General features: G+C 43.2%; 2 protein-coding genes and 2 long non-coding RNA genes across 10 annotated transcripts in view; 2 read left to right on the top strand and 2 right to left on the bottom strand.

Moving 5' to 3' along the window:
- DNAH6 (dynein axonemal heavy chain 6) overlaps positions 1–174 on the bottom strand; it is a 232589-nt gene extending 232415 nt beyond the window's left edge. For 2 of the 6 annotated variants that reach the window (XM_077843074.1, XM_077843076.1), the window contains exon 1: positions 11–146. The gene's annotated coding sequence lies outside the window, so the exon portion shown is untranslated. Of the gene's footprint in view, positions 1–10 lie in introns of all 6 variants that reach the window. The other 4 variants (XM_077843082.1, XM_077843081.1, XM_077843075.1 and 1 more) reach the window with 4 other exon arrangements.
- On the top strand, positions 67–14382 carry LOC144280744 (uncharacterized). Its single transcript, XR_013349176.1, has 3 exons — positions 67–338; positions 8805–8944; positions 14212–14382. It is a non-coding gene; the product is annotated as an uncharacterized LOC144280744 (long non-coding RNA).
- LOC144280746 (uncharacterized) lies at positions 10659–27408 on the bottom strand. 2 transcript variants are annotated; one of them, XR_013349179.1, is made up of 4 exons: positions 26155–27408; positions 24646–24753; positions 12658–12912; positions 10659–11180 (listed from the first exon to the last, which is right to left on the bottom strand). It is a non-coding gene; the product is annotated as an uncharacterized LOC144280746 (long non-coding RNA). The 2 variants fall into 2 exon arrangements; XR_013349178.1 differs by lacking the exon at positions 24646–24753 and having other exon boundaries at positions 26155–27406.
- The window catches only part of SUCLG1 (succinate-CoA ligase GDP/ADP-forming subunit alpha), a 31142-nt gene continuing 30485 nt past the window's right edge, over positions 26946–27602 (top strand). The window contains exon 1 of the mRNA XM_077843085.1: positions 26946–27105. Coding sequence (XP_077699211.1) covers positions 27009–27105 — 97 coding nt within the window. The 5' untranslated portion in view covers positions 26946–27008. The remainder of the gene's footprint in view (positions 27106–27602) is intronic.

Genomic DNA, 27602 nt, shown 5'->3' with positions numbered 1-27602 from the left:
CAGGACTCACCAAGTTAGCCTAGAGCGGCCAGAGCCGCCGCTGCCCAAGGTCTCCAGAGACGGCAAAGCCAGGTCTGGGAGGAGAAAGTCGACTGTAGTGGGGAATGTTTGCTGTTGCCTAGCAGCCACCCGGCTTCTACGGACGTGCAATGCGCCTGTGCGCGACCTGTCGCCACGGCAACACCTCAGCCAATCGCAGCGCTGAGTCCCTGAGCCCGCCGGCCGGTTGAGCCAATCAATGCCTCCGGAATATTTTCCTACGCCGCTGATTGGTGGAGAACACGCACTCGACCTGCGGGGTCGCTCCTCTGCGCGGGGAACTGACCGCACCTTGACCGGTAGGCAGAGCGGCCCGAGGGTGGAGGGTGGTTAATTTTGTTTGCTCCCTCCCCCCCTTCTCCTGCGGAGATCTCTTTTCTGTTTCCCTTCATGAGGCACGAGGCTGACTTGAAGGTCCCTTTGATCTAGCTTCTCTAGTTAGGTGAACCAAGAATCTCCAGAGAGGGAGGCGCCCGGTGTAGACAGCTGGAATCCCGTCCAGCATCTCTGCCCCACCCACCAGCATCCTTCCGGGAGGGTCCTCCTGGGCCAGGAATGTGGGTGCTTCTCCCCTTCAAACTCCACCGTGTCCTTTCAACCTATGTTCTTTACCGCCTTCCAGGAAAAGAAGGGGCACAGCCTGAGCCCATATTACTTGGTCCCGCGCTCTGCTTACCAAAGCAGACCCTGGATCTTGTTCGGCATTTAAGGCCCACCTAGTTAAGTCCCCCAGACGATCGCTGCTAATGCTTTGCGGAGGCGACCCCACCAACCCCCGATCCAGGTTGCTTACTGGAGATGTCTTATCCCAGTTAGTGATCAGGGGAAGCCAGCCTTTTCACCTGCCTTGAGGAAATGTTACACCAGATGGTTTTCAGCCGCCCCTTCCAAAATGACATAATCACCACTGCAATTCTTTTCTGCTTTTAAGTCCCTCTCTCTCTCTCTCTCTCTCTTTTTTTACCTTGATATTTGTTTCTTGCGTTGAATGCCAAACCCTGTATGAAGTGCTTGACCTATCATACAACCTGCATTTTCTCAATCTTAACGTATTCAGATAGGTATTTTACATGTTAGGTAGGGCACATTCCAGCTCTGGAATGTGATTATAGATTACTATAATAATATAGAGCTGGAATGAAGATTATAGATTACTTAATCTAGCTCCTCCATTTGATTAATAAGAGAACTGAGACCCAGAGAGAGAGAGAGCAAGTTATTTACTCCTGGTTAGGCAGCTAGTCATGGCAGAGACAAAACTTAGAATACAGATCTCCTAATCCCTAATCAGATACTGGAAACAGCAAGGGAGTAACTTCAGTTGAGAAACAATTCAAAAACACCTTAAATTTAGACATAAATACTAATTTACCAGAGATAAAAGGTACACACAAAGCCAGTCAGAGCCAATAAAATATAATTTATATAAACTAGTAATAAAAGAAATTTAAAGCCAATCCATTAAAACATAAAATTAGAATAATACGCAGTGTTAGACACATCTATAAATTTCATTTAAGCTGTGCAGTGAATATTTTATTTTATTTATTTTTTTGCAGCGAATATTTTAATCTGATCCCTTCAAAATTTATGTAGTAGAGACAAAGACCATTGCTTCTCAGGCCCAGGATTTTTTTTTTTTTTAGATGAAGGTGATTGTGTTCTAATGTTACCTTATGCAGCTGAGAGCATTCCAAGAGCCAAAGAAAGTGAAGAGTAGAAGATACAGAGTTTAATAAAGGTGTTGCTATATTAGAAGCTACTCTTCAAATCTCTCCAAGCTTATTTTTTAATGTGGCAAGATATCTTTATTAGCAACTTAATATTTACTAAATTAGTGCAGACAGATAAGAGTTTTATGTATACTCTGTTGATTTTGTTCATAGTTACTATAAATTATAATAATTGTCACAATTTATTGGGTGCTATGTGCCAGGTACTATGTTAGGTACTCTGCATTTGTTTTCTCGAATAATTCCAACAAACCTGAAATTTTCATTTCATAGCTGAAAAACTAGACTGTCAAAGGTTTATAATAACTAGATTACAAAGGTCACATCTTTAACAATAAAAGTAAAAATGGTTAAAATTTATTGAGCATTCAGTTAATATTTATATTCTGGGCCCTTTGTGAAGTACTTATCACCATTATACTAATCATTGCAACAACTTTATATTATTTTAGAGGTATTATTGTACCTATTCCAATAATAGGGAAATTGAGGTTTAAAAAAATTACATGACGGGGTACCTGGGTGACTCAGTGGTTGAGCATCTGCCTTTGGCTCAGGTCATGATCCCGGGGTCCTGGGATTGAGCCCCGCATCAGGCGCCCCACAGGGAGCCTGCTTCTGCCTCTGCCTCTCTCTGTGTGTCTCTCATGAATAAATAAATAAAATCTTAAAAAAAAAAAAAGAAAGATTACATGACTTACCGAAATCACTCCAGAGGTAGTAAGTGGCAGAGCTGAGATACAAATTCAGATTCATCAACTTAAATAGTTAAGTGTCTATAAGATTAAAACTAAATAGTTAAGTGTCTATAAGATTAAAACTAAATAGTTAAGTGTCTATAAGATTCTAGAAAAAGAATAGTCAGGTCTTAAACAGTTTGCATACCATGCTCGTATTTTTATAAGCATAGAATGTATATAGACTTAGCAACTATCTGGAATAAAGACATGAGATTTATGGGTATTTGCAGTTATGCCCTTTGCTTTTCTTTATATTTAAAAATAAAAATCATATATTGCTTTTGTATTGAGAAAAAATTTAAATTTAAAAATTTTAAATTTTAAATTAGCACAATATAAGAGCATAGAGTGGAAAGATCATGAACCTGGTGAGGACCAGGGCAAAGTGGATCAGGAATGCTCTTGGGGGACTTAGCTTTGGCTAAAAAGACAAGGCACCCTGTTTCATGCAGATGGAAGGAAAGTGGGAGCGGGTTGGGTAAAATTGGTAGATTTGGGTGTGATTTCTTCTCTTTTCTCTCAGAAGCAGGAGGTAGGTCAGCTGCTGAGGTGGATGGAAGTGAGAGTGCTAGAGGCTTCATATATTTTTTATGGGGAGATGAGGTGGGAGGGAGTAACTCATCTTTAGCCTTGGCTGAAGTTTAACGTCAGGGTCTGTGAACTGCTTAAAACCGTATTCACATTGATGGGTGTATGCTTGTCGATAGCTGTTAGATTCTCAAAGGAGTCTGTGACCAGTGGTCCTTCAGAGTTGACTATATGCTCCACAAGCAAAGGTCAGTCAACCCGGGTTTCTGAGAAGTTGGTTGTATCGTATGTCGTTACTTTATCACCATCTTGTGGTCAAATGGATATACTGCCAAAGGAGGTTTCCAATCACAGATTGTGAATCCGGGCAATAGTTTATTTTTGATTTGGAAGGGACTTGGGGCTTTCTGTGGTCTAATGCCCCACAGATTATGAGAATTAATAATTAACACACAGTTTTCCTCCAAAATATTGAACCTGGGTTAACTATGCATGAGTAAGAAGACGTGGCTAACCCCAGATTAAAGATCTTTGCACAAGTAATATCTGAGCTAGTGCTGAATGATTTTGAAAGGCCAACAGCAACGGTCCTTAAACTTAGCTGTATATTAGGACCATTTGGAGAGCTTTGGAAATTCCTGATGCCCAGGCCACACTCCATGCTAATAAAACTCTCTGAAAGACTCAGGCATCATTACCTTTTTCCTACTGCCGCACCCCAGGTGATTCTAATGTACACTAAGTCTGAGAGCCTCAGCCACAGGGCCTTGCTATCTAAGGTGTGATCCACAGACCAGCAGCATCAGCATCACCTGAGAGCTTGTTAGATATGCAGAATCTCAGGTCCTGCCCCAGACCTCCTGAATCAGTCCGCATCTTAATAATTTCCAGGTGGTTTGTTGCATATTAAATATGAGTGGTTCTGTTAAAGAGAACAGAATGGGTATCCAGGAGATCCACTGGATACACAAGGCAGGAATGGTGTCTGAAAGGCAGGCTTGTCATTTTTTATCAGTTCCAGTTACAGGAAATGTATGACTTCTATGCCATGATTGGAAAGTTCTCATTGTCAGAATATTGTTTTTTTAAGTAGTTGACAAAATCTACTTTCTTGCCAGTTTTGCAAACTGTCCCTGTGATATCTTAAAATATTTGAAGACAGAAATGTTCTTCTTTTAATATTCCTTCTTTGAATCCCTCCCTCCCAATCTTCCAGTCTCCTTAGTCTATGTATGACAGGTTTGCAGAACTCCTAGTAATTCTACGCTAAAAATGGCTCTCAGAACTGCCAGTGAGATTCTAGATGTGGCATGACATAATGAGAATAGAAGGAAAATGACATTCCTTTATCTAGAAATTCTATTAATGGCTCCTTTTTCTTTGAAAATCAGACATTAGGATCTTTGTTAAATGGTAAATAATAGAGAACCTATATCCAGCAAACAAATCAGTGTGGATGGTCTCAGGGCCTCAGGTTATTCACAAGTGACCACTGATGGTGTCCTGAGCTGGAAGAGACCACCATGGGAGGAGGGGGTTGGGGCCTGTGCTCCCAGTGGAGTCAGACTCCTATCCCTCCCAACCTTTTCTCCTAGGATCACATCCTTTAGCAGAGACAGCTCTTCCCTCAGTATGGCTGTCAGGGGAAACCACCAAACCCTTACTGCTGCCTCTAATCTCAGCCTGCCCACTCTGTCCTGCCTTGGTCTCCAAGCTCAGCCTTACAATAATCACCCCTGTCCTTTTCAGGGTGGCATTAGTTCCTCATGCCTAACCACATAACAGATGCCCATGTGCTCTGGCAGGAGTGCTTCACTACTGTCCTGGGCCCTTAAAATTGAACAAGCAGGCAGTCCTGGTTTAGTCTGAGCTTGGTTGTCCTTCTCCGAATATTTATTTATTCATTTATTTATCTAGTCATTTGTTTCTGAATATTTAATCTTAACATCTCACCCCTGCTATGGATTGAATGTTTGTATCCCTATAAAATTCATATGTTGAAGCTCCAACCCCCAGTGTGATGGTATCTGGAGGTAGGGCCTTCAGGAGGTGGTTAGGTTTATATGGCATCATAAAAAATGGGGCCTTCATGATGGGATCAGTGCCCTTATAAGAAGAGACACTATAGAGCCAGGTTTCTCTCTCTCCCTTTCTCTCTCTCTCTCTTTCTCTCTCTTTCCACTACTACCCTCCTCTGTCATCCTCTGTCACCCCCCACACCCCAATCCATGAAAATAGAATATCTGCAAGCTAGAAAGTGGCTTTTTTTTTTTAAGATTTTATTTATTTATTCATGAGAGACAGAGAGGCAGGCTCATTCAAGGATCCTGATGTGGGACTCGATCCTGGGACTCCAGGATCATGCCCTGAACCAAAGGCAGGCGCTCAACTGCTGAGCCAGAAAATGTATTCCCAGAAAGTGGCTTCTTACTAGAAACTTCTTACTAGAAACTGAATTGGTTAGCACTTTGATCTGGGAGTTTCTGGCCCCCAGAGCTGTGAAAAATAAGTGTCTATTGTTTAAGACTACGGTATTTTGTTATAGCAGCCTAAGCTGACTAAACCACCCCTTTTTCTATCTTTGGGCCTGAAGTTGTGTCTACCAAGGCCATCCCAAACCAGTTTCCTCTTGGACCATTTGTCTCACTTACATAGCCATTGGATCTTCTGGCATCCATAACGATGGCACTTTTTTTTTTTTTTAAGATTCTTTTTTTTAAGTGATCTCTACCCCCAATGTGAGGCTTGAACTCATAACCCCAAGATCAAGAGTCTGCATGTTCCACAGACTGAGCCAGTCAGGGGCCCCACCCTTTAACTCTATAACTCTAACTCCAGGAATTTAAATCACCTGGGCCTAACCAAGGTTCTTGATCAGAGTCCAAATTAGCACAATATTTTGAAGAACAATTTTGCAGACTTTGATTTCTTAAAGTTATGCATACCCTCTGGAGATGATTTGTCTTTTAGAAGTCTACTTTAAAAATATTTGATCAAGGGCATTACAGATTTTTGTTAAAGTCACATTTAAATAAAATATAATACCCAAACTCTGATATTGAATTGGCATAGCCAACTTAAACAATGAAGTAAAGCTGTATGTATGACATGGAGAAATGTATTCAAAGATTAAGTAAAAATGTGAGTTTCAGAATATTATGCTCAGTGTTATCCCATTTTGTTAAAAAATACATATAGTATATAGTCCATACATATAGTATAAAATCTATATGCATAGATATTACATATTGTCTCTATATAGTTGTGACATTGTGATTTATAATAAGAAATATACTTGGTCTTCATCCCCTCTTTCTGGCACAAAGCTCATCAAACCTGTAGAATTTCCTAAGTGTTGAGAGCTGTAAAGGTGTCTTTTGTTAGGTTAATGAGGTGATATTTCAAATGCACAGACGGTTGGGTCTGGTTTGCCAGGAGAACCAGCCACGTGATTAGAGGGTTGGAGCATTTAGTCCCACCCCATAACATCTGGGAACAGCCAAAGATTTAATCAATCATGCCTATGTAATGAAACCTCCACCAAAACACGAAAGGAGAGGGTTTAGAGACCTCCCTGGTTAGTGAACACTTGGAGATTTGAAGAGAGTGGCATGCTTAGAGAGAGAACAAGGAAGCTCTGCATGCTTTCCTCCTACCTTGTCCTGAGTATCACTTCCATCTGGCCGTTCCTGAGTTTCACCCTTTTTTTTTTTTTAAGATTTTATTTATTTATTTATTCATGAAAGACTGAGAGACAGAGAGACAGAGCGCCAGAGACAAAGGCAGAGGGAGAGGGAGAAGCAGGCTCCATGCACCAGGAGCCCGATGTGGGATTCCATCCCGGGTCTCCAGGATCGCGCCCTGGGCCAAAGGCAGGCGCTAAACCGCTGCGCCACCCAGGGATCCCTCACCCTTTAATAATAAACTGGTGGTCTAGTAAATAAAACGTTTCTCTGAGTTAGGTGAGCTGTTCTAGCAAATTAATTGAACTGCAGGAGGGGGGCATTGGAACCTCCAGTATATAGCTGGTCCACCAGAACACAGGTGATAACGTGGGCCTGTGGCTAGAATCAACGTGGGGGTATAGGCGGTCTTGTGGGACTGAGTCCTTCCTCTGGGATCTGTAATATCTCCAGGTACATAGTGTCAGAACTGAGGTGAGTTGTGGGATGCCCAGTGATGTTCAAGAATTCTGTGTTGATGTGGGATACTTCCCTGCAAATCCATACACACTGGAATTGGCAGGATCTTGATAGTGTAGAAGAGAGATTAGCAAATACTGCCTTATGAGTAAAATCCAGATGGTTACCTGTTTTTAAAAATAAAGTGTTATGGGACCACAGCCACACTCATTTACATATTTTCTATGGCTATTTTTGTACTATAACACTTGAGTATATTAAGTCTTCTAGGAAACTCCTCATTGCTGTCAACTTTTACCTCTGTTGTGATTTTTTAGTCCATATCTTTTTTTGTTGTGTTAAGACATGATGGAAATCAGTAAGCTAACACCAGAAAGAGTCTATAAGTTGTACTTTCAAATGGTAGAAGATAGTGACACACAGTGGACAATAGCAGGGAGCTCTGAGACCTACATTCCCCCCAGGCACTGAAATATTTGGATAAAACATGTTTAAAAAGATTATTCTAAAAAAAAAGATTATTCTTATAGGCTGGGAGGCAAATGTGACATTTCGAATATACCTAATTACTTTCATTCCTCCCTAAAGCTCTATGAAAGGTTTTTTTTTTTTTTTTTTCAATTTATAAACTTGGAGAAATTAGGAGAATGGGAGAAGGGACAATAGTTGTAAAAATTTGGACTCTGGAAAGCAGAAATATGAGTGGTAAATGATTACACAAACACAACAAGGGTAGATTCTAAGCAATGGTGGAGAAAGATAATAACCAACTTGATACACATTTATGGAAGTCCCAAAGACTTGGAAATTGGTAGTACCAGACATTTCTGGAAGTAGGGACTTGAATAAGGAAGTTGATTGACAGTCCATTCAGGAAGTGGTCCATTTTTCAGGTCTGTTCTATTCTCCCCAAGCTCAGCAGAAGACTGGAAATCTATTATCTGGAGTGGGTCAAACAAGGTATCTAGACTAAGGGGCACTAGGAACATATGAAAGTGGGGTACCATACTGAAAACAGTGGATTACTTGAATGTGCACATGCAAGATGATGAGATCACCAACCCTCTTTCACTACTCATCTCCCAGAATAATAGCATAACCTGTGCAACCATCTCAATTTTCCTGAGACTGTAGGTATTCCCAGGATAGGGAGGGACTTCCAGTTTTAAAACCAGGACAGTTCTGAACAAACCAGGTTGAGTTAGTTATCCTAGTTTCAAAACATTGGCATTTAGATACTTCCAGGCAAGAAACCAAGAGAATCTTCTCTGGGGAATCTAACCAGCCCAAGGGGAAAGATCTGAATATACAGACAGGGGAGGTTTTTCTACCAAGTGGTCCAACCAAATCAACTTTGAGGTGAAGTTCACAGTGAATAAGTTCCACCTGGATGTCTGCAGGTTTCAATCATGTTTTTAGACCTTCCCTCTCAAAAATAGGCAGACAACTAAGTATTTCTAGACAAATCACAGAAGATCTATCACACAAAAGACAGAAAGCAAAACATTCAGATCGGAAAAACAACCTGAGAGTAAGCATATGAGTTAAGTTGAGATGATCAGAGTTTTCTCTTGGATTTCAAAGAGTGGATCTGAGTGAGGGAATCTTCTCTTCCTATCTAGCCATGGTGCTATTAGAATATAAGCCTGGAGCTCCTGGAGGTCATATTCCCCTCTGGACAGGAAAGGCCACAGTTGTCTACATAGAGATGGAAGTCTGGAGTTCCACATGGCTTTTCATACCAAGATCCATTTTCTGTAAGGTAATTTTTGCTTTTTCCAAAGTTTTGTTGTATGAGTCAACAAACTCCAATGCTTTTTTAAAAAGCAGAAGTTTGGGACACCTGGGTGGCTCAGTGGTTGAGCGTCTGCTTTTGGCCCAAGGCATGATCCTGGAGTCCCGGGATCAAGTGCCACATAGGCCTCTCTGCATGGAGCCTTCTTCTCTCTCTCCCTCTCTCTCTCTGCTTCTTTCTCTGTGTCTCTCATGAATAAATAAATAAAATCTTAAAAATAAATAAATAAATAAAAGCATAAATTTGAATAGGTTTTCTGTCATTTGCAATCCACTTGTCCTGGTGGGCCTCATGAATGGTATTGCCTCTTCTAGAGGTCTGCTATTTTAATCTATACTCTATACCCAGAAAGTTTCCAAGCCAGCTTGGGTTTCCCTGTTTAAAATAAGGATCACATGACTCATAGAGGTAAAAATACATGAAATTTCATTGAACATGGCAGACCCAGAATACACTAACTTTTCATTATGTCTCACGATGGGGTCATCCCCAAAATAAACTCTAAAGCAGTATGTCTGAAATATGTGGGCCAGAAAACAAAGATGAAGGGAAAGAAGGGAAAATCCTGTATATTAATTAACAGTGTTTGCTTTCCACACATTAGTGAAGGGAAGAGGCTATATGAGTTAGGATTGTGTTTAATAGCAGGTAACAGAACACCATATCGACAGTCGCTTAATGAAATCGGGTGATTGGGGGGTCATGATGTTGAGTGTTTCTATGATTCTCTTGGTCTTTTCATTATTATGGCAATAGGGTTGCTGCAGTCCCAGCCATCATGTCCACATTCAAGACAGAAGTAAGGTCAAAGGATATGTATATTTGTCTCCTTATAGTAGAAAAGCAAAAGCTCTCCCGGAAAGTTCTATATTAGGTAATATCTCTCCTCATGTTTCATTGGCCAGAATTGGGGCCAAAGATTACATCCAGCTGAAAGAGAGGCTGAGCAGGTAGGGATCAGGATTGTCATAAGACTTGGAACAATTGTGATCCATTACCTAGGACTAGACATGTTCCTCCCCCCCATATCCCCATCCCCCATAGAGTTCTACTGATGGGGAAGAAAAGGCAGAAAGAAGCCATGTAGGAAAGTGTGCCTGCCACAGGAAGCAAAGTAAACAGAGGAAAACACTGAAAACACAGCTGAAACTCCAACTCACACATTGCTGGTGGGAATCCAAAAAGGTGGTCACTTTGGAGAACAGTTTGGTGTGGTGTTTTGTTTTGTTTTGTTTTGACATGCCTAAGAATACTTTGCATATGTGACTTAGGATCTTAAGATGGGAGGAGGTATCCTGGATCATTGAGGTGGGCCCAGTATAATCACAGGGGTCCTTATAAGAGGAAGGCAAGAGGGTGAGAATTAGAAAAAGTGATTAGGAAGCAGAGGTTGGGTGTGGTGCACTTCGAAGATGAAAGAGTCAGGAGCCACGGATGGGTGAGTGACCTATGGTAGCTAGAAAAGAAAAATGTTGTCTTCCTAAGCCTCCATGAGGGATGCAGCACTGCCAGCACCTGCATCTCAGACTGCTGACCTCTAGAACAGTAAGGGAATAAACTTGTATTGCTTTTTGGCCACTAGGCTGGTGGTACTTTATTACTGTCAGCATAGGATATTAGTATACCTGCCTAGTATTCCCACCCTTGGGCATCTAGACCAATTCTTGGTTTTCTGTGCACATTTTTGTAAGGATGTCTGCATTGTTCTTTTAAAGTAACACCTTTATTGACCTATAATTCACATACCATATCATCGCTCATTTAAAGTGTACAATTAATGGTTTTTAGTACATTCACAGAACCGTGCAACAATTACCAGTTGACCCTAGAACCTTTTCAAACACCTCAAAAAGAAACCCTATGTCCTTTACCACTCATCCCCTAGTCTTCCCATTCCCTCTAGCCCTAGGCAACTACCAATCTAGTTCCATCTCCATAGATAGGCTTATTTTGGACATCTCATATAAAAGGGATCACACAACATGTGGTCTTTAGTGACTAGCTTATTTCACTTTGCACAGTGTTTTCAAGGCTCACCATGATGCAGCAGGTATCAGTTTGTCATTTCTTTTTATTGCCGAATAATATTCCATTGTATGGATATGCCATATTTTATTTATGTTCGTCAGTTGATGGAAATGTACATTGTCTCTGCTTCCTGGCTGTTATCAATAACGTTGCTTATAAACATTCAAGTTTTTGTCTGGAGGAATAGGACATTCAGTTAGTAACAAGCATTTATTAACTGCCTGTTGTGTACATAGCACAGGGGTAGGAGTGGGGGCAGATACCCAAAAGAACTATAAATATAAAATGTAGCTCCTGGTCTCTGACTAGTTGGGGAAGGCAGACTAAGCTTTCAAGAAATATTTAAACAACTGATGATAATCATGTGAATTATTTTCTTGGGACAATTTTCTTTTCATGTCTAAGAACAAAATACCCAATTTATATTCTCCAAACTAAGTATAAAAGTGGGCTGGATGGGGATCCCTGGGTGACTCAGTGGTTTAGTGCCTGCCTTCGGCCCAGGGCATAATCTTGGAGTCCCGGGATCGAGTCCCACATTGGGCTCCCTGCATGGAGCCTGCTTCTGTCTGTGTCTCTGCTTCTCTCTCTCTATCATGAATAAATAAATAAAATCTTTTTTATTTTAAAAAAAATAGTGGGCTGGAGTCTTTAGAGTGTGTAAGTTAACAAAACAAGAGACAGAACCTCTTTAAAAAGATAGCTTTGACCCGTATAAATATCCCAGAGTCCTGATAGAATGTTTGTTCCAGAGATGTACTTTCCTCTCTGCAGTTTTCGTCATAGACAGGGACTTGGTACCAGGTCCAAAGAGCTCAACATCAGGCTGACCTCAGCTCTCCTGCTGACCTGGGAAAGGGGGCTGTCCTTGCTCTCTGGCTGCTTCTTTCACTGGGCAGTATGAAAGTCTGGCAGGATTTCATCAAGGGCAGGCTTCAGGCCCCTAATTCATAGTCAGTATCATTAGCATCATTTGTTGAGTGTCTGCAAATGCTTGGGAATTAGCAACAAATCTTTCCTGCATTGTCTGTGGCTTTAATGCAGGAAATAAATTTGGGTTCTGTCTGCACCATCCAAGGATCAGATGGAATGGCTCATTGGCTCTGCAAGAATTGCTTTTTGTCATCCAGGGATACAATACGAAACAGACTCCATGTGGCTATGAGGCATGAATAACATCACTGTTTCTCAAGCTGTCAGGGATACTTTCGGTTTTCTCATTCATTCATTATATAGCTAAGGCAGTGCCATGTACAACTGAGGTGCCTGAATTTGAGGCATTTAGATAATGTGATAAAATCCATTTACTCAGTATCTTCTATTATTGTCCACATTTGATCCTCAAAATAGTGAACAGTGTAGGAGAGGCAGAAATACTTGTTACCATTTGACAGATGGGGAAATTTAATGCATAAAGTTATACCTTTAAAAGTCTTAATCAGTACCAGGACCAAAATCCCAGGTCTCCTAACCCCTAGACCTTATCTGCTACTTCTGTCCATGGTGAATGAGTAATAAGGAGAAATAAAAGCTTGAGTGAAGCTAAGGTAATGTCCGACTCATGGCCTGGCTTTTACTGGCACCCCCAGCTGGAGCCTCTTTGTTCACCATTTAATTTGCCAGAAAGCCTCCTTGCTTACCATTTAACTTACCACTGAGCATTGGTCCAGACACAGAGGCGATCCTGAATAAATATTTGTTGAACGAATGGGTGATTGATTGGTTCTAATCATTAAATTCCTTCTCAACTACTGAATCCAGATAGTTTTGTAGAACAGGTTTTCTGTGGCATCTTTGTCATTTGTCTGCTCGGTTTGTTCTTATATTGCATTTGCAGTGAAAGAAAACTCCTCCTTTCTTGCCATGGGAAAGGCAAACAGCCACGCAACGCTGAAAGATAGCCAGGTCTGCATGGGCAATAAAGGAGGCAAGCCAGTTAGCTATTAACCAGCAGACAAAATAATTCAGCTACTTATCAAGCTGTAGGCATCTCCCTTTGGAGGCCCTTTCCTTACTTTTTCCAGCTCAAAACGGTGAGGCAGATTAAAGCCTTGGGCAATCACAGTGTGCTCTTCCTTTTTCTCCCTTCCCCCAATTGCACCTAGGTGGCAGCAGGTTCTAGAGAACCGCAGACAGCTAGCTGTGTAGGAAGTAACAGACAGGCAAGTAGTCAGAGGGCTGAGAATTGAGGATAGTTGGAAAGGGATAGCCTCAGGCATTGATGATGGGGGTCGGGAGTGATGTGAGAAACAAAGGCAGAAGAAAAATTATTGTATTTCCTTACTACCTATAGCCTATTGACAAGTCCTTGAAATAGGCAGTGACATTCCTCTAGGGACTCCTGCTGCCTCGAAATTAATACTTTGCTAACGGCAAAAGCAATCTTGGCCTGACCCCCAGGATCCTGTAAGTCTACCTTAACATATAGAAATTCCTTTTGAAATCTCCTTTATCTCTATTCCCCAAGATACATGTTGGCAATCATCCTTCAAGCATATGACCCACTGAAATACATCTGAAGGATCTCATGGCTGAGGGTTTACTAAACAGTAATAAATGACCTTTTCCTAACAATAGCTACCCCCCTCAGATCCTGGAAATCTTTTTGCCAAAATACCTGGGAGGCTTATGCTGTCCATAATCCTCTCTCAACTTGAAAGTCTATAATGGGCCACTCCCCACGACACTGGTGCAGCTTTTTCTGCCCACGGGTCCTGTCCCTGCACTTTAATAAAACCATCTTTTTGAACCAAAGATGTCTCAAGAATTCTTTCTTGGCCGTTGACTTCAAACCCTAACATCTTTCCTTTTCCATCAGGGGGGAGACGTCAATGGCTTCTTACATTTTCCTAAAAGCTTCACATTTATTTTTGTACCATTTAAGGCTTATTCCTCACTGATGACCTCTCAAGGCATGGGAGTACTTTTATTTTGTAATTGAAGCAATGGTATACAATTCACAGAATTGTGAAAATGCTAGGCTATACTTGAGAGGCTGAGTAGTGTAAAGATGTGGGTAGGATAAGCTAATGTCTGTAATGGGAAATGAGGCAGAAAAGAGAGTTGGAAAAAAAAAGAAAAAAAAAGAGTTGGGGTGAAGTCACAGACTTCAGGGATAAGTGCTAGTAGTTAAAATAAAATGTTTTCTACTTTATCTCACCAAGTTGATTATTATGTAAAATCACAGTTTTAATTTCTTTTTTTAGCACTTACTATCTCACAAACATTTATCCTATGGTGATTGAAGATTTTTGAACGTGGAGATACATCTGTCTGTGAACCAGGAAGTGAGTACTCATCAAACAGTGAAATCTGCCAGCTTCTTAATTCTGGACTTCCTAGCCTCCAGACTGTGAGAAATAAATTTCTCTTGTATATAAGCCACTCAGTCTATGGTATTTTTTTTATGATATTCTGAACAAAGACACCACTCTACCCCAGCCAAACAGCATGGAGAAAAAACATGGCCCATCATCACCCCTGTCAACAAAGGCCAAGGGGTGACCTGAATTTCTACCCTTGCTCAGAGCACCCCCTGTCCCCTCAAAGAAGACCTGGTGGGGAGCTGTTACTTTCATTCCTACTCAGGAATAATAAAGCTCCTTCTTCCCCAAAAGGGTGAAAGTGAAAACTCTGTGGGATGCTGGGCTTCCATCCCCACCCAGCAGTAATGAGGTACCCCTTCCCTCTCTCTTCCTGGATGGTGTCAGAATTGGCCAACTGGGAAGCCGGAACTTTCACCACCATTAAGTGGTAACAAGACATCCTCCACCTCAAGAACTATCATTGCACTTCCTTAAATCTGTAATTCTTTCAAAATAAAAGTTAAAAAAAAAACCAACCCCACAAAAAGTTAAAGTTGAGTTAAAAAAAAAAAAAAACCTCAACTAGAGACTGTTGTTTTCCTTCACATCCTTTCATGATCATGCTAGATGACTGTATATGGGGGTGGGGGGAAGGCAGCAAAGAGAGAGAGAGAGAGAGAGAGAGAGAGAATATTCCCAAATTGTAGTATTCCCAATACTTCAAAACACTGTTCTCTTTACAACATTCCGTTGTCCTCAGTACCTGGGGCACTGCTGATGTGTATGACATAAGGAGTATAACCAAAGCTTTAAGTATGAACTCCTAAAGAACTACTACTCAAAAGCAGGAAGCTGCCAAATGCCAGGGGGTACACGAGGATCATTTGGGGAGCTTCTTAAAAATGCAAATTCCTGAGATGTCTCACTTGTGAGATTCTGATAGCTTGCATCTTGAAGAAGCATCCCTGAGCCAATGTCCCAGTGGTTCCTGTTGGCTCCAAGGGTTGTTTTGACTCAAAGTGGACAAGATTAAGGGACATGGGTGATAATCCTTGATCTATTCCATTTTAAATATATGATTTAGGGGATGTCATTTCTCTTTATACTCGTTTGCATATTGTTTTTGATGACAGAGGTTTTGCTTCCCCACTTCTGACTAATTTTCAGAATAAAATGGAATGTGAGAAGAACTTGGAGTTAAATAAAACCTGTTGCCTTCATTGCTTTATGTTTGCCACCTTCCCCTTGTCTGACACCTGTGCTTCCTTTTGGGGGCCTGAATTCCGCTTGCGGGAGAGAGCCAGGGAGGAAGGTAGGGAAGGTCTCCCAGGCTCCTACATTGAAATTGTGCTCTCAAACACTGTGATTGCATCCAACAATAAGAGAAAATTGACTGCAAAACCTAGAATGCCTTTCAGAGCCACATCTGCCAGACCCTGATAAGTGACACTCAAGTCTGCCCTGAGGAGCTGCCTTCAGACAGTAGTTGGAAGTAGCTGGAAAAAAAACAGAGCTGTGAATCTGGGGTTGCTTCCTGTCATGAGTGAGGACAATTGGTCTGGACAGATCCCCCAGGTGGGATTAAGGCTCCAGGAAGACAAACCTGCTCTCAGCTTCCTCAGGAGGTGACAGATTGCACTCTCTCTTTTTATTTTTTTAAGAGTTTATTTTTAAGAAATCTCTACACCCAATGTGGGGCTCAAAACTACAACCCCAAGATTAAGGGCTACATTCTCCCCCAACTGAGGCAGCCAGGCACCCCTATCTTTTTAAAAATGAGTTGATCAGGATGCCTGGGTGTCTCAGTGGTTGAGCATCTGCCTTTGGCTCAGGTCATGATCCTGGGATCCCGAGGGGAGCTTGCTTCTCCCTTTGTCTATGTCTCTACCTCTCTTTCTGTGTCTCTCATGAATAAATAAAATATTTTTAAAAAATGAGTTGATCGGGGATCCCTGGGTGGCGCAGCGGTTTGGCGCCTGCCTTTGGCCCAGGGCGCGATCCTGGAGACCCGGGATGGAATCCCACATCGGGCTCCCGGTGCATGGAGCCTGCTTCTCCCTCTGCCTGTGTCTCTGCCTCTCTCTCTCTCACTGTGTGCCTATCATAAAAAAAAAAAAAAAAATGAGTTGATCAGGGATCCCTGGGTGGCGCAGCGGTTTGGCGCCTGCCTTTGGCCCAGGGCACGATCCTGAAGACTCAGGATCGAATCCCACGTCGGGCTCCCGGTGCATGGAGCCTGCTTCTCCCTCTGCCTGTGTCTCTGCCTCTCTCTCTCTCTCTCTCTCTCTGTGTGTGACTATCATAAATAAATAAAAATTTAAAAAAATGAGTTGATCATATTCAAGATCCATTAAGTGCCTGTCTAGTTTTATTTCATTTTCAGGAAGATCCAAAACTTTTGGTCATAGATTTTACCCATAGGTATTATTTAAATGTCAGCTCCAATACCACCATAAAAATAACTAATTGGATTAGAAGGCAGGTAAACTAACACTACCAAGGAGCTTACACATGCCAGGAAGTATGCAATGTACTTGCTAGACATGCATCTTGTGATTCCAGGTTGATCTGCCCTACTCATCTAAGGGAAGCTGTTTTTGAAAGCTCCCAGGTGATTTCTTGCCTCTGCCTTTGCTGTAACATAGGTGGCGATTTCTCTGGCTAACTAAGAGAATGCCTCCCCACCCTACCCCTGGATACACACACATATGCCTTCATAAATTTAATCTCTGGAGAGTTCCCCTCTTGTATGGCTTCTACAAACCATATATTTCTTAATATAAAACATGGATCATAATACCTGGACTAGTCTTGAAACAGTACTCCAGGGTCACTGTGACACTGCTCAGGAGAGGGGGGCTTAGCAATCAGTGTTACCTGGGAAGATGGACTTCCACATGGATTGTTGTCACCTATTTCTGTCAGAGTAACAGAGCCAGGTGGGTCATTTTCTGCCCCCTCCCCCCAACACTGTCATAAGCATCAAGAGGAACAGAATGTTAAACCTCCTTGCTATTTTCTGCATATGGGGAACAAAGCAGAGCAAAGGAGTCACTCCTTGAACTTTTTTGAATGTAAGTGAGGAATCTGAGACTCAGAGGGATTATGTGATTTTCCAAGGTGATACTGCTGTGAGTTCCAGGGCAGAGATCTGACCTCTGGACTGACTGATGGTGAAGCCCATGTATATTCTGTTCCATATGTTTGTGAGCTATGTCTCCTTCACCAGTACTGGGTGGAATGTAGAGGATATTTTCATTTGTTTTTCAATTTAAGTCTTGTTTCCTTCCTTTTTACCATTTCATATTGTCTGTCTTTAGGCTAAGTTCATAGAGGAAAGGAAAGATACCATGTTAGCTGTTATTAAGCATTTGAAAGTCTTAGCCTAAAACCATGAAGTAGAGATAAGCAGGGCTATCAGGATTGTGTACAACATTAGCATCTTAATCCATGATAGCAGGACACAGATTCCAGGATATGGAGTCACTTGTGTGCCTTTGCCTCTACCTGGAACACCTGCTACCCACTGCTGCCCACTGCTGCCCAGCCCACTGGCACTTGCACCAAAAAGTGCACACAAGTCTTTCCAATCAGTTAGTCCCAATGTTCTTGCCAGAGAAACCAAGACAGAAGCATTCTCTTAGTGAAGGATTTGGTTTGAATTGTGAGGATGCAAGGCCTCATGACTTACTTGCACTATACCTGAAGGATATACCCTAGATTTTTCAGTTAAATGAGCTTTCTTTTAATAATAATAGGACACATTTATTGAGTGTTTACCATCTAGTATAGTTTCTTTTCTAAGTGATTTACATGGAATATTTCATTTAATCCACACAACAAATCCATGAGATAAGTACTATTATTATCCCTACTTACAAGAGAAGAAAGTGAGGCAAGAGATTTCCAAGTGACATAGAAAGCTGGGAAATATACAGCAGGGCAGTGATACCATAAACTCTGAGGTTGAGTTTTCTGCCAGATAGAAACGATTTACATCTCTACCAGACAAAAATTTACAAGCTAACATAGAACTTCATAGGATCTGGGTCCTAATCACATCATTTCATCCATAAAACACCAAAACTATCAACTGGTTTTTTTTTCTGGTTATAAAAATAATATGTCAACCTTGGAGAACACTTGGAAGATATTGAAAAGAATAAATCTCAAAGTAGAAATTATCTGCAAAATTTATCATGAACAAGTAAGTATATATTACTTTTGTATTAACCATGAAAGAAGTTAAATAAAAGTTCATCTCCTAGGGAATGAAATAGTAATTTGGAGGGCATGTTAGACAATGTTCCAGAATGGATTGAAAGATATACATTCTTTTGTGTTCATGCATATCTTTTCAACTTGAATATCAGACTTCAAAGCCCAACACTCTCATTTACTTCACAAATATATGAAGCCCCAATGGAAAAGGCAGCCTTCATAGCCCTACGCAATGAAAATGTTGACCACAGATGAGTGATGGAGCCTAAGGCAGAGCCACCATAACTTGGTAGCTGTTGGAGTTGTTTTTTGTGGAGTACTCTCTGTTCTAGGAACATGGGTCACTCTTCACCTTAGAGTCCTTCTTGGGCCACAACCAGCTTCCCAAGAATCCTTTCCCTTCCTTTCCATAGGCCTCAGGGCCCTGCTTTTCTCTCCTTTTAGTACTAATTCCTGGGACTCTTCTTTGTTCCTCTACTAGGCTGCAGGGTGGGACATATGTATGTCACAATGTCTTCAGCTACATTCCAGGGTCTCAGGGAATCTTCTGGTAGCTTGGATTTTCAGCTGCTACAAAAAAAGTTAAGCAACACACACACACACACACACACACACACACACACACACACAGAGAGAGAGAGAACTTTTAGAAGATGTACTTGATGAAGGAGGAAAGTTATCTTAGATCGATCAGAGGCAGATGGAAAAACAGCTTTCCTGGCTATAATTCCAGAAATTCTCAACATGAATCACTTATTTGTGTGAAGACATTGGCAACTCTGTTAAAATGTACAACAAACATGTAATTTGGGAGGGACTATCAAATTAGGCTAAAGTCCTAGTGTATTTAATCCCTAGGAGACAGTATTTCCCTGAGAAACAAGGTACTGTCTGTAGAAGTTCTTACAGGTGGTGAGAGAATGGTCGGACCCAACACTGGGCAGCAGGAGAACACTGGATCTCTAGGGAAAAGGAAAGGAATCAGCCTTCAAAAGAAGGGGAAAAGAGGGACACTCAAACCAAGCTATCTTCTTTATGGTTTTGCTGACTGACTCTTGCTTTCTTATCAGACTTTCTCCTGGAAGGGGCATCTGGAAGATGCAGTGATGCACCACCAACTCTACTGTTGGTAGAGTCTTCAGCTGTCTCCCAGCTCCCTCAACCCCTTCAGGAATTTTCTGAACACAGACAGATGCCTCAACCTTGATCAAATCCCTCCCAGGGCAGCTCCCACCTTGGTGGCAATCCATGCTGAGGTATAGAAGCCTGACCATCTTGCCCAATTCAGAGCAATTCTGAAGGGGATTGGCAAAGACTCATTGGACCTGCACACAGCTAGACCTCTCCCTCTTCCCAACCCTACTCCTTTCCCTTCCCTTCCCTTCCCTTCCCTTCCCTTCTGCAGGAACTGGGCCCCAGGATGCTCTTGCATAGGGTATTCAGGGCACTAATTTTGCAACAGGGCTTAAGGATGGGGAAACGAAATTATATTTGGAAGCCACTTTCTCTAAAGGGGAGGTCAAACCTCTTGTTTCTCCTGTAAGGATCTAATGCAGATGAAACCTCCCTTGTGCAGGTGTTGAGTGGGTCAGTCATTCAAAAAAGAATAATAGGGATCCCTGGGTGGCGCAGCGGTTTAGCGCCTGCCTTTGGCCCAGGGCGTGATCCTGGAGACCCGGGATCGAATCCCACGTCGGGCTCCCGGTACATGGAGCCTGCTTCTCCCTCTGCCTGTGTCTCTGCCTCTCTCTCTCTCTCTGTGACTATCATAAATAAATTTAAAAAAATTAAAAAAAAAAGAATAATAAGCTTTCAGGGGGACCCTGCAGGTACATTTCAGAAAGTTCTTTGTCATCAAGACAGCCAAGGTGGCACTGCCCACCCCTGTAAGGGGAGAGGAAAAGAGCCTGCCTCTGTTCAAATCAGCCAGTGGTGTTAGTTGGTTCTTTCTTAGAATTGTGTTGTGTGAGTCTGCCTCTCTTTGAAGCTGTACTTCAGATGAAAATAATGCTTCATCTTTCTGACTCATTTCTTGTAGTTTTCCAAAAGCTGAAGCTGTGTCTTAGGTCAAGCGTTTCTGATTTGTGTTGTACCATCTTCCATACGTAAGGCCAAGGACACAAGCTCCTATTCTGTTTGTTTTATGAAGGGATTAGTCACATCTACAGTGGAGCCTGAGTGCTCAGGCTGGCTCCTCAGCCCCAGAGGCCCCAGCCTCTCTTGGCTACAGTACATTTCTCTTCAAGTGTGCTTGTGTCACTGATGAGGAAGCAACTTTTCTCCCTTTGGAAGGCAGCTGGCAGTTTTGTTTTGTTTTGTTTTCCCACAAAGAAATTGGCAGAAGGCCAAGATGCAATGTCCTGAATGTTTATGCCTGTCCCTTCTACCTCCACCCCCACCCCCACCGCCATTTCTATGTTGAGACCTACTCCCCAGTGTGATGGTAGGAGGAGGTGAGGCATTGGGGGTTAATTAGGTCATGAGGGTGGAACCCCATGAATGGGATCAAGGTCCTTATAAAAGGGAACTCAGAGCATTGTCTTGCCTTCTTTCTGCTATGTGAGACTCTAAAGAGGACAGCCCAGAAGAGGGCCCCTACCAGAACCTGACCATGCTGCCACCCTGGTCTTGGACTTCCTGCTTCCAGAAATGTGAAAAATAAATTCCTGTTGTTTATAAACTACCCAGTCTGTGGTATTTTGTTATAGCAACCTGAGCTAAGGCACTAGAAATGGATTTCTACAGAGCAGAGTTAGACTGCCTAGGTGAAAATACACAAAGCTTTGGCACATACAGCCTGTAGCAGGAAGGTGATCTGTAATACTAACTGATGCTTTTTCTCCTAGTATCTCCATCTATTCTTTGACCCTCTTCCTGATATTTCTACTCCTTCCCTCCACCAGTTTCTTTTTTGCCTTCTCAGTCTGTTGCTCCAGGAGAGGGATGTGTACCTCAAAGCTCCTAAGAAGGACAGAGACAGCTTGGATTTAGGTAAAAAAAAATATGAGTTAATGTTTTCAAGACCAGAAAAGGATCCCAGGCTAGGAAAGAAGCAGGTAACAGGAGAGCTTAGGCATTGATTACCCCCCAGTCTGCCTGCTTGGAGGTGGAGAGAGGTAAATAGTCAAAAGAATCACTGAAAGGGTTGAGGGGATACATGAAGTAGGGTGTAGTAGTGTATTCAGGTTGCCATAAAGAAATATAACTGGGTAGCTTAAACAATAGCAATTTATTTCTCACAGTTCTAAGGGCTAAAAGTCCAAGATCAGGCTGCTGGTGAACTCAATCCCTGGTAAGAGTTCTGCTGGCTTGTGGATAGCTGCCTTCTCACTGTGTCCTCACATGGCAGAAAGAGGGAGCTCTCTGGTTATTCTTTTTTTTTTTTTTTTTTAAGGTTTTATTTATTTACTCATGAGACACACACACACACACACACACACACACATACACACACACAGAGGCAGAGACATAGGCAGAGGGAGAAGCAGGCTCCCTGCGGGGAGCCTGATGTGGGACTCGGTTCCAGGACTCCGAGATCATGAACTGAGCCAAAAGCAGATGCTCAACCACTGAGCCACCCAGGTGACCCTCTGGTTATTCTTTTTATAAAAACACTCATAATGGTGTTTAACCATAACTTACCTAATTTAACCTAATTACTTTTTTTTTTTTTTAGATTTTATTTATGTATTTGACAGGGAGAGTGGGGAGAGAGAGAGAGAACACAAGCAGAACACAAGTAGAAGGAGTGGCAGACAGAGTGAGAGGGAGAAGCAGGCTCCTTGCTCAGCAGGCAGGGAGCCTGATGTGAGATGATCCCAGGAACCCTGGATCTCGACCTAAGCTGAAGGCAGATGCTTAACCAACTGAGCCACCCAGGTGCCCCAACCCTAATTACTTCTCTACTCTGAATACAGCCTAACTGGAGTTAGGACTTCAAAATATGAATTTGGAGGGGGAAGACAACTTGGTCCATAGCCCAGAATTTGTTGTCCCCAAGAAAGAGAGAGAAAGAGAGAGAGAGAGAGAGAGAGAGAGAGAGAGAGAGGAGAGAGAGAGAGAGAGAGAAAGAAAGAGAGAGAGAGAGAAACAGACTGGTTATAAGATTCTCCTAAATGGTGTGTCTAGGCAAGCAGAGATGTTTGCTATGGTCCAACACAGCACCAAGAGGGGAGGATATGTACCGAAGAAGAGCCCAGAGATAGCTAATAGAGCCAGACCAAAAGGAGCATAGCAAGTAGGAGGAAGGCATTATATAGCAGTAGCTGACAAGATAGAAGGATGCACATATGAGGGGCCACCTGCATGGACAGAGGATCAAATGCTTCTTCTAAATCATCCACCTCATCCCAGCACCACTCCACAAATTTAGGCAAGACTCTGGTGAAAGGAGATAGTTCAGAAATCCTGGCAGGATGGGGGCTCCTATTAAAATCAGGGTAGGGGATCCCTGGGTGGCTCAGCGGTTTAGCGTCTGCCTTTGGTCCAGGGCGCGATCCTGGAGTCCCCGTATTCAGTCCCACGTCAGGCTCCCGGCATGGGCCTGCTTCTCCCTCCTCCTGTGTCTCTGCCTCTCTCTCTCTCTCTCTCTCTCTCTATGTCTATCATAAATAAATAAATCTTTAAAAAAAATAAAATCAGGGTAAAATACAGAACTGTAATTCTTCTTATATATATATAAAGGAATGGTAGTTCCTTTATCAAGGAAATTCCTTTATCAAGTAGAGAATCCACCAGAGTCTTGGTCAGATTTTCTTTTCTGGTCTGATCGGATTATGGATATCAGTGACTATAGCTGATTTATTTCCTTAAAATCAATGCAGATGAGAGACTTTGTTCCAATAGCTGGAACCTCATTACTTAGCTCAGACCTGATAAGATTCTTAGTTGCAAAGAGCAGAGACCACCTCAGGTTAGGTTAAGCAGAAAAAGACACTGCCCTGGGGTGGTCAGCATGGACACTAGTCTTCTTGACCGCTGGTCTCCTGACTGCCCCACCAGCCTTGTTCATAAGTCCTAATTGTCCCTTTTTCCTCCCACATCAGTGGCAACATAGAAGGGTGATGGTGGGGGTAGGGGGGAGGTTGGATATATGTGTATGGTTGTATATGCTCAAAAGAGATCTGGATCAATACACAAGAAATGGGATTAAGATTGATTTCACCCAGGGAGAACTGGGTGGTGGGGAAATAGGACCATTTTGCACCATATACATTTTTGTAACTTCTGAATTTTTATTCATGGGAAAAATACCCTATTCTAAAAATTAATAACTCTATGTACCACTCAATCCAATTCAAAGCATCAATCTTATACCTAATTCAAAACTCTTTACTCTGATGTCTGGCATGATCTGTGGCTCTACAACCTGCAGCTGGGAAGGAGTCAAGGTCTCTTTTTGTTCTCCTACTTTTACTCCTCCTCCTCTTCACTTCCCTTGTTCTTAGCTCCTGCAGGGATTGGGTAAGATTTTGATATAATCTCTTACATGGTGCAGTCTGAGGTTCTCTCTGGTCCTTACACTCTGGAATGCTGGCTCTTTCTGTGGTTCCTCTCTTTATACCCTGCTTAGAGAATTCCATCTGCATAGTATTCTTTTTTTTTTTTTTTTTTAGGATTTTATTTATTTATTCGAGAGAGAGAGAGAGAGAGAGAGAGAGAGAGAGAGAGAGGCAGAGACACAGGCAGAGGGAGAAGCAGGCTCCATGCAGGGAGGCCGACCAGGATCATGCCCTGGGCCTTACGCAGAAGCTCAACCGCTGAGCCACCCAGGCGTCCTCATCTGCATAGTATCCTGATGAGTTATGTGCTCATTGGCTGACCTCTTGTAAACCACTCCCCACCATCATCCCCCTCCTGTCCCTTCCATGGTCCTTTATGCTACAGTTCCTTGCCCCAGCAGAGGATCCTTAGAGGGAAGCTCAGCTTTCTTTTCTGGAATCAATTTTACCTGAATATTACACATCTTGCCATATTAAACAATGCCCTGACTACAAACGAGGATTGCTCCAGCCAGCTTCCTGCCTTGAGTTCTCCAGGCAGGAAGCAGGCATTAGTCTCTATGTTTAGGTCTGACATCCAAACACCGGTTTCCTGAGCGCTCTTTGACCATACCTGCTCTAGGGCATTGAAGTAGGCTCATGGATTTCTGTTGTTCTGCAGGGATTTAGCCTGAATTTAATGCCAGTCCTTTTTGTTAGGAGCCCTCTGCTACCAACTTGTCTGGGAATAAGAGGAGAAGGGAACATTCAGGGTACAACTCGTGACTCAGAATTCCCTCACTAAATGAATTCCAGTCTTTTGCTTATTTGAACTGTTAGGGCGAGTGTGAGCATCCAAAGACAAGTTTGACCTCCCGCTCTTATCAAAATCTGGAGCCTAGGTCCTAGGCTGCCCTCCTTAGAATGTGGAGTTACTTATGGCCTGTTGCCCTCAGCTTTGGGGCTTTAGCCAAAGTTTTGATATGAATGGAAATGTCCTATTACACATCTGGTTACCCATATCACTAAAAACTTCAAAGCCTCACTCTGCCAATGTGAAGAAGAAAGTTCTTATCTCTAATAATAATAACTACCACTTACTGAATGCTTTACAAGGTACAAAGAACTTTACATATTAATGCATTAACTGCTCACAATATTATTATGAGATAGGGATTTTCATGCCCATCTCAGTGAGAAAATCTGAGACCCAGAGGTCACATACGCCAGCATCAGAATTGGAATTTGAATCCAGATGTTTGACTACAAAATCAATCTGCATATAAAAATGGGTAGTATAATTAGTATCTACTGTAATTGGTTTCCCACCAATCAGCTATAGAATTAGGGTGGAGGTGTAGTTATTGTGATTGAAGTACTCTTAGCTTCATCAAACATTGTGTGTGGATTCAATAAATGAATGTATAAGCTATTTCTTAGCTATCAATTCAGTAAATAATGCTCAACAAATAATGAGTTCTCTTTTTTGTGCTGGGTGGGGACACATCAGTGTACAAAACAAACTAAAATCCCTGTCCATGTGGAAATAAACATTCATTAAAATCATACCAGAATTATATTTTTTTTGTCATCATGCATTTTACCAATTAAATAAAACTGAAAATATAACTATTATCACGGAAGGCTCAGGAAGAACTTTGCTATTGAAAATGAGTCTAGGGCAGCCCAGGTGGCTCAGCGGTTTAACGCCGCCTTCAGCCCAGGGCCTGGTCCTGGACACCCTGGATCGAGTCCCACATCAGGCTCCCTGCATGGAGCCTGCTTCTCCCTCTGCCTGTGTCTCTCATTAATAAATAAATAAAACCTTAAAAAAAATTGGTCTATAGTGGGCTTATGTGGAAACGCCTGATAGTATTTAAATAAATGATTGCAAGGACACTACATTAGATGAAGGAGGGAATTTGTGAGTAGTTAAGTCCAACTCAGTGCTGACAATATCTGGGTCATAGAGAAAATACTGGGCGATCTCTGTTGGGTAATCCTACTCAAACATCACACGGCTCAGTGTAAATCATAAATACCACTCCAGGAAAGCAGGATCATAATTCCATTGAGGAGGAGAACGATGAGGAATCTCAAGCACATGGAGGCAGGGAGATGGATTATTTTATCTTTTGTTTACCCTTTGATTCTGGGACTCTGAGGTTCCTTCTAAGGCTCGTACAGGAAGGAGTGACCGGGTTGTTTCAACAGCGAGCGGTCACATTTGATCCAGAACGTCAGTCCTCCAGGATCCCCAGGGCTCAGTCGCTTAGTGAATTCGCTTAGTGAATACTCCGTGTGCTAGTCAAAGGCTGTATCATAGCGTGTTTAACCAAAAGATCCGTATTCCAAGAAATTAAATGTCAGTAAGGTAGCTTTTGGTCTTTCTCGTGACTTCCTTGCGGTCAGCGGACAGTAGCATGAACGCACATTGTTGCCACCAGTAAGCCTTCCAGGTCCTCGCGGTGGGGGGGGGGGGGGGCCGAGGAGGATCAGCCTGTCCACCTGCCCGCCGAACTAAATTAAAGTGCAGATAGGCTTAGGGGCACGGAAAGTTCCGCACCGCTCTGCGCTCTTCGCCCCTCACCACGGTTTTCTCATTGCTCTCGCCACCCCATCCTCTTGCCCAAGGGGCTTAGGAGCACACCCTTTCCGGCTCGCTCGCTCTCCCTCCAACCTCCACTTAAACTACAAACCGGGGGAGACCACGAACTACATTTCCCATAATGCCTAAGCGCCGACCGGCGTCTTGTGGGGTTTTGCCTAAGCTGCTTTTGTAATTAATGTGAGATCAAAGCCACGGTTCCGGGGAACAGACGAGTCATTGTCCACTTCTCCGTTCAGATATTTTCCCCCCTGCACCTGCGATCCTCGCTGTTCGGCAAAGAGGCCTCGGCGGCGGGAAATTCATTCAGGCGACTGCTGTGGCCACCCATTTCCTCCTCGAGCCCGGGCCCTGCCAAGTCCCCGGGGGCCTGGGAGTGTCATTGGTGGATGACCGCGGCTCTTGCTGCTGCCGCTCTTATCGCGACCATGGCCTCTGGCAGCAGCGGCCTGGCAGCCGCCCGCCTCCTGTCGCGCTCCTTCCTCCGTGAGTTCGGCCGAGACTGTCTCCTCCAGGCCTCCGAGAGTGCCTGGCCTCGCCGGGCCCTGCGTCCTGGTCCAGGCGGCGGCGGGGCCCTCCGGGGCGGGACCTCGGCGGGGGCCTGGGGGCCGCACTCTCGGGGACCCAGTCGGGGACCTCCTGGGCTGGAAGGAGCCCTGCTGGATTTGTGGGGCGGGGACATGACCTGGAGCGCGGGCCTAAGTAGGGGGGCCGGGGCAGGATTCGGGTGTGGGAGCCCTGCAGACCTGGGGGCACGTTCTACCCCCCGCGATGATGTGTGGCCGGAAGGGGGCGGCTTCTAGGCTTCCTCTTTGGGGGGGGGGAGGTGAGGCGGTGCGGGATTAACTCAGCTGCGGGGAGAGTGAGTGTCTGGGTTGAGAGGCAGGGGGAGGAATGGCTCAGTAGCAAATTGAGGGGGGCGAGGGGGGAAGGGGAAGGCTCTCCCTTTATTTCTGCAGACTGTAGGGTTAGCAGAAAGGTGG

This window comes from Canis aureus, chromosome 12 (assembly GCF_053574225.1).
Source record: "Canis aureus isolate CA01 chromosome 12, VMU_Caureus_v.1.0, whole genome shotgun sequence".
Lineage (NCBI taxonomy): Eukaryota > Metazoa > Chordata > Mammalia > Carnivora > Canidae > Canis > Canis aureus.
This window is presented reverse-complemented; position numbering and strand designations above follow the sequence as displayed.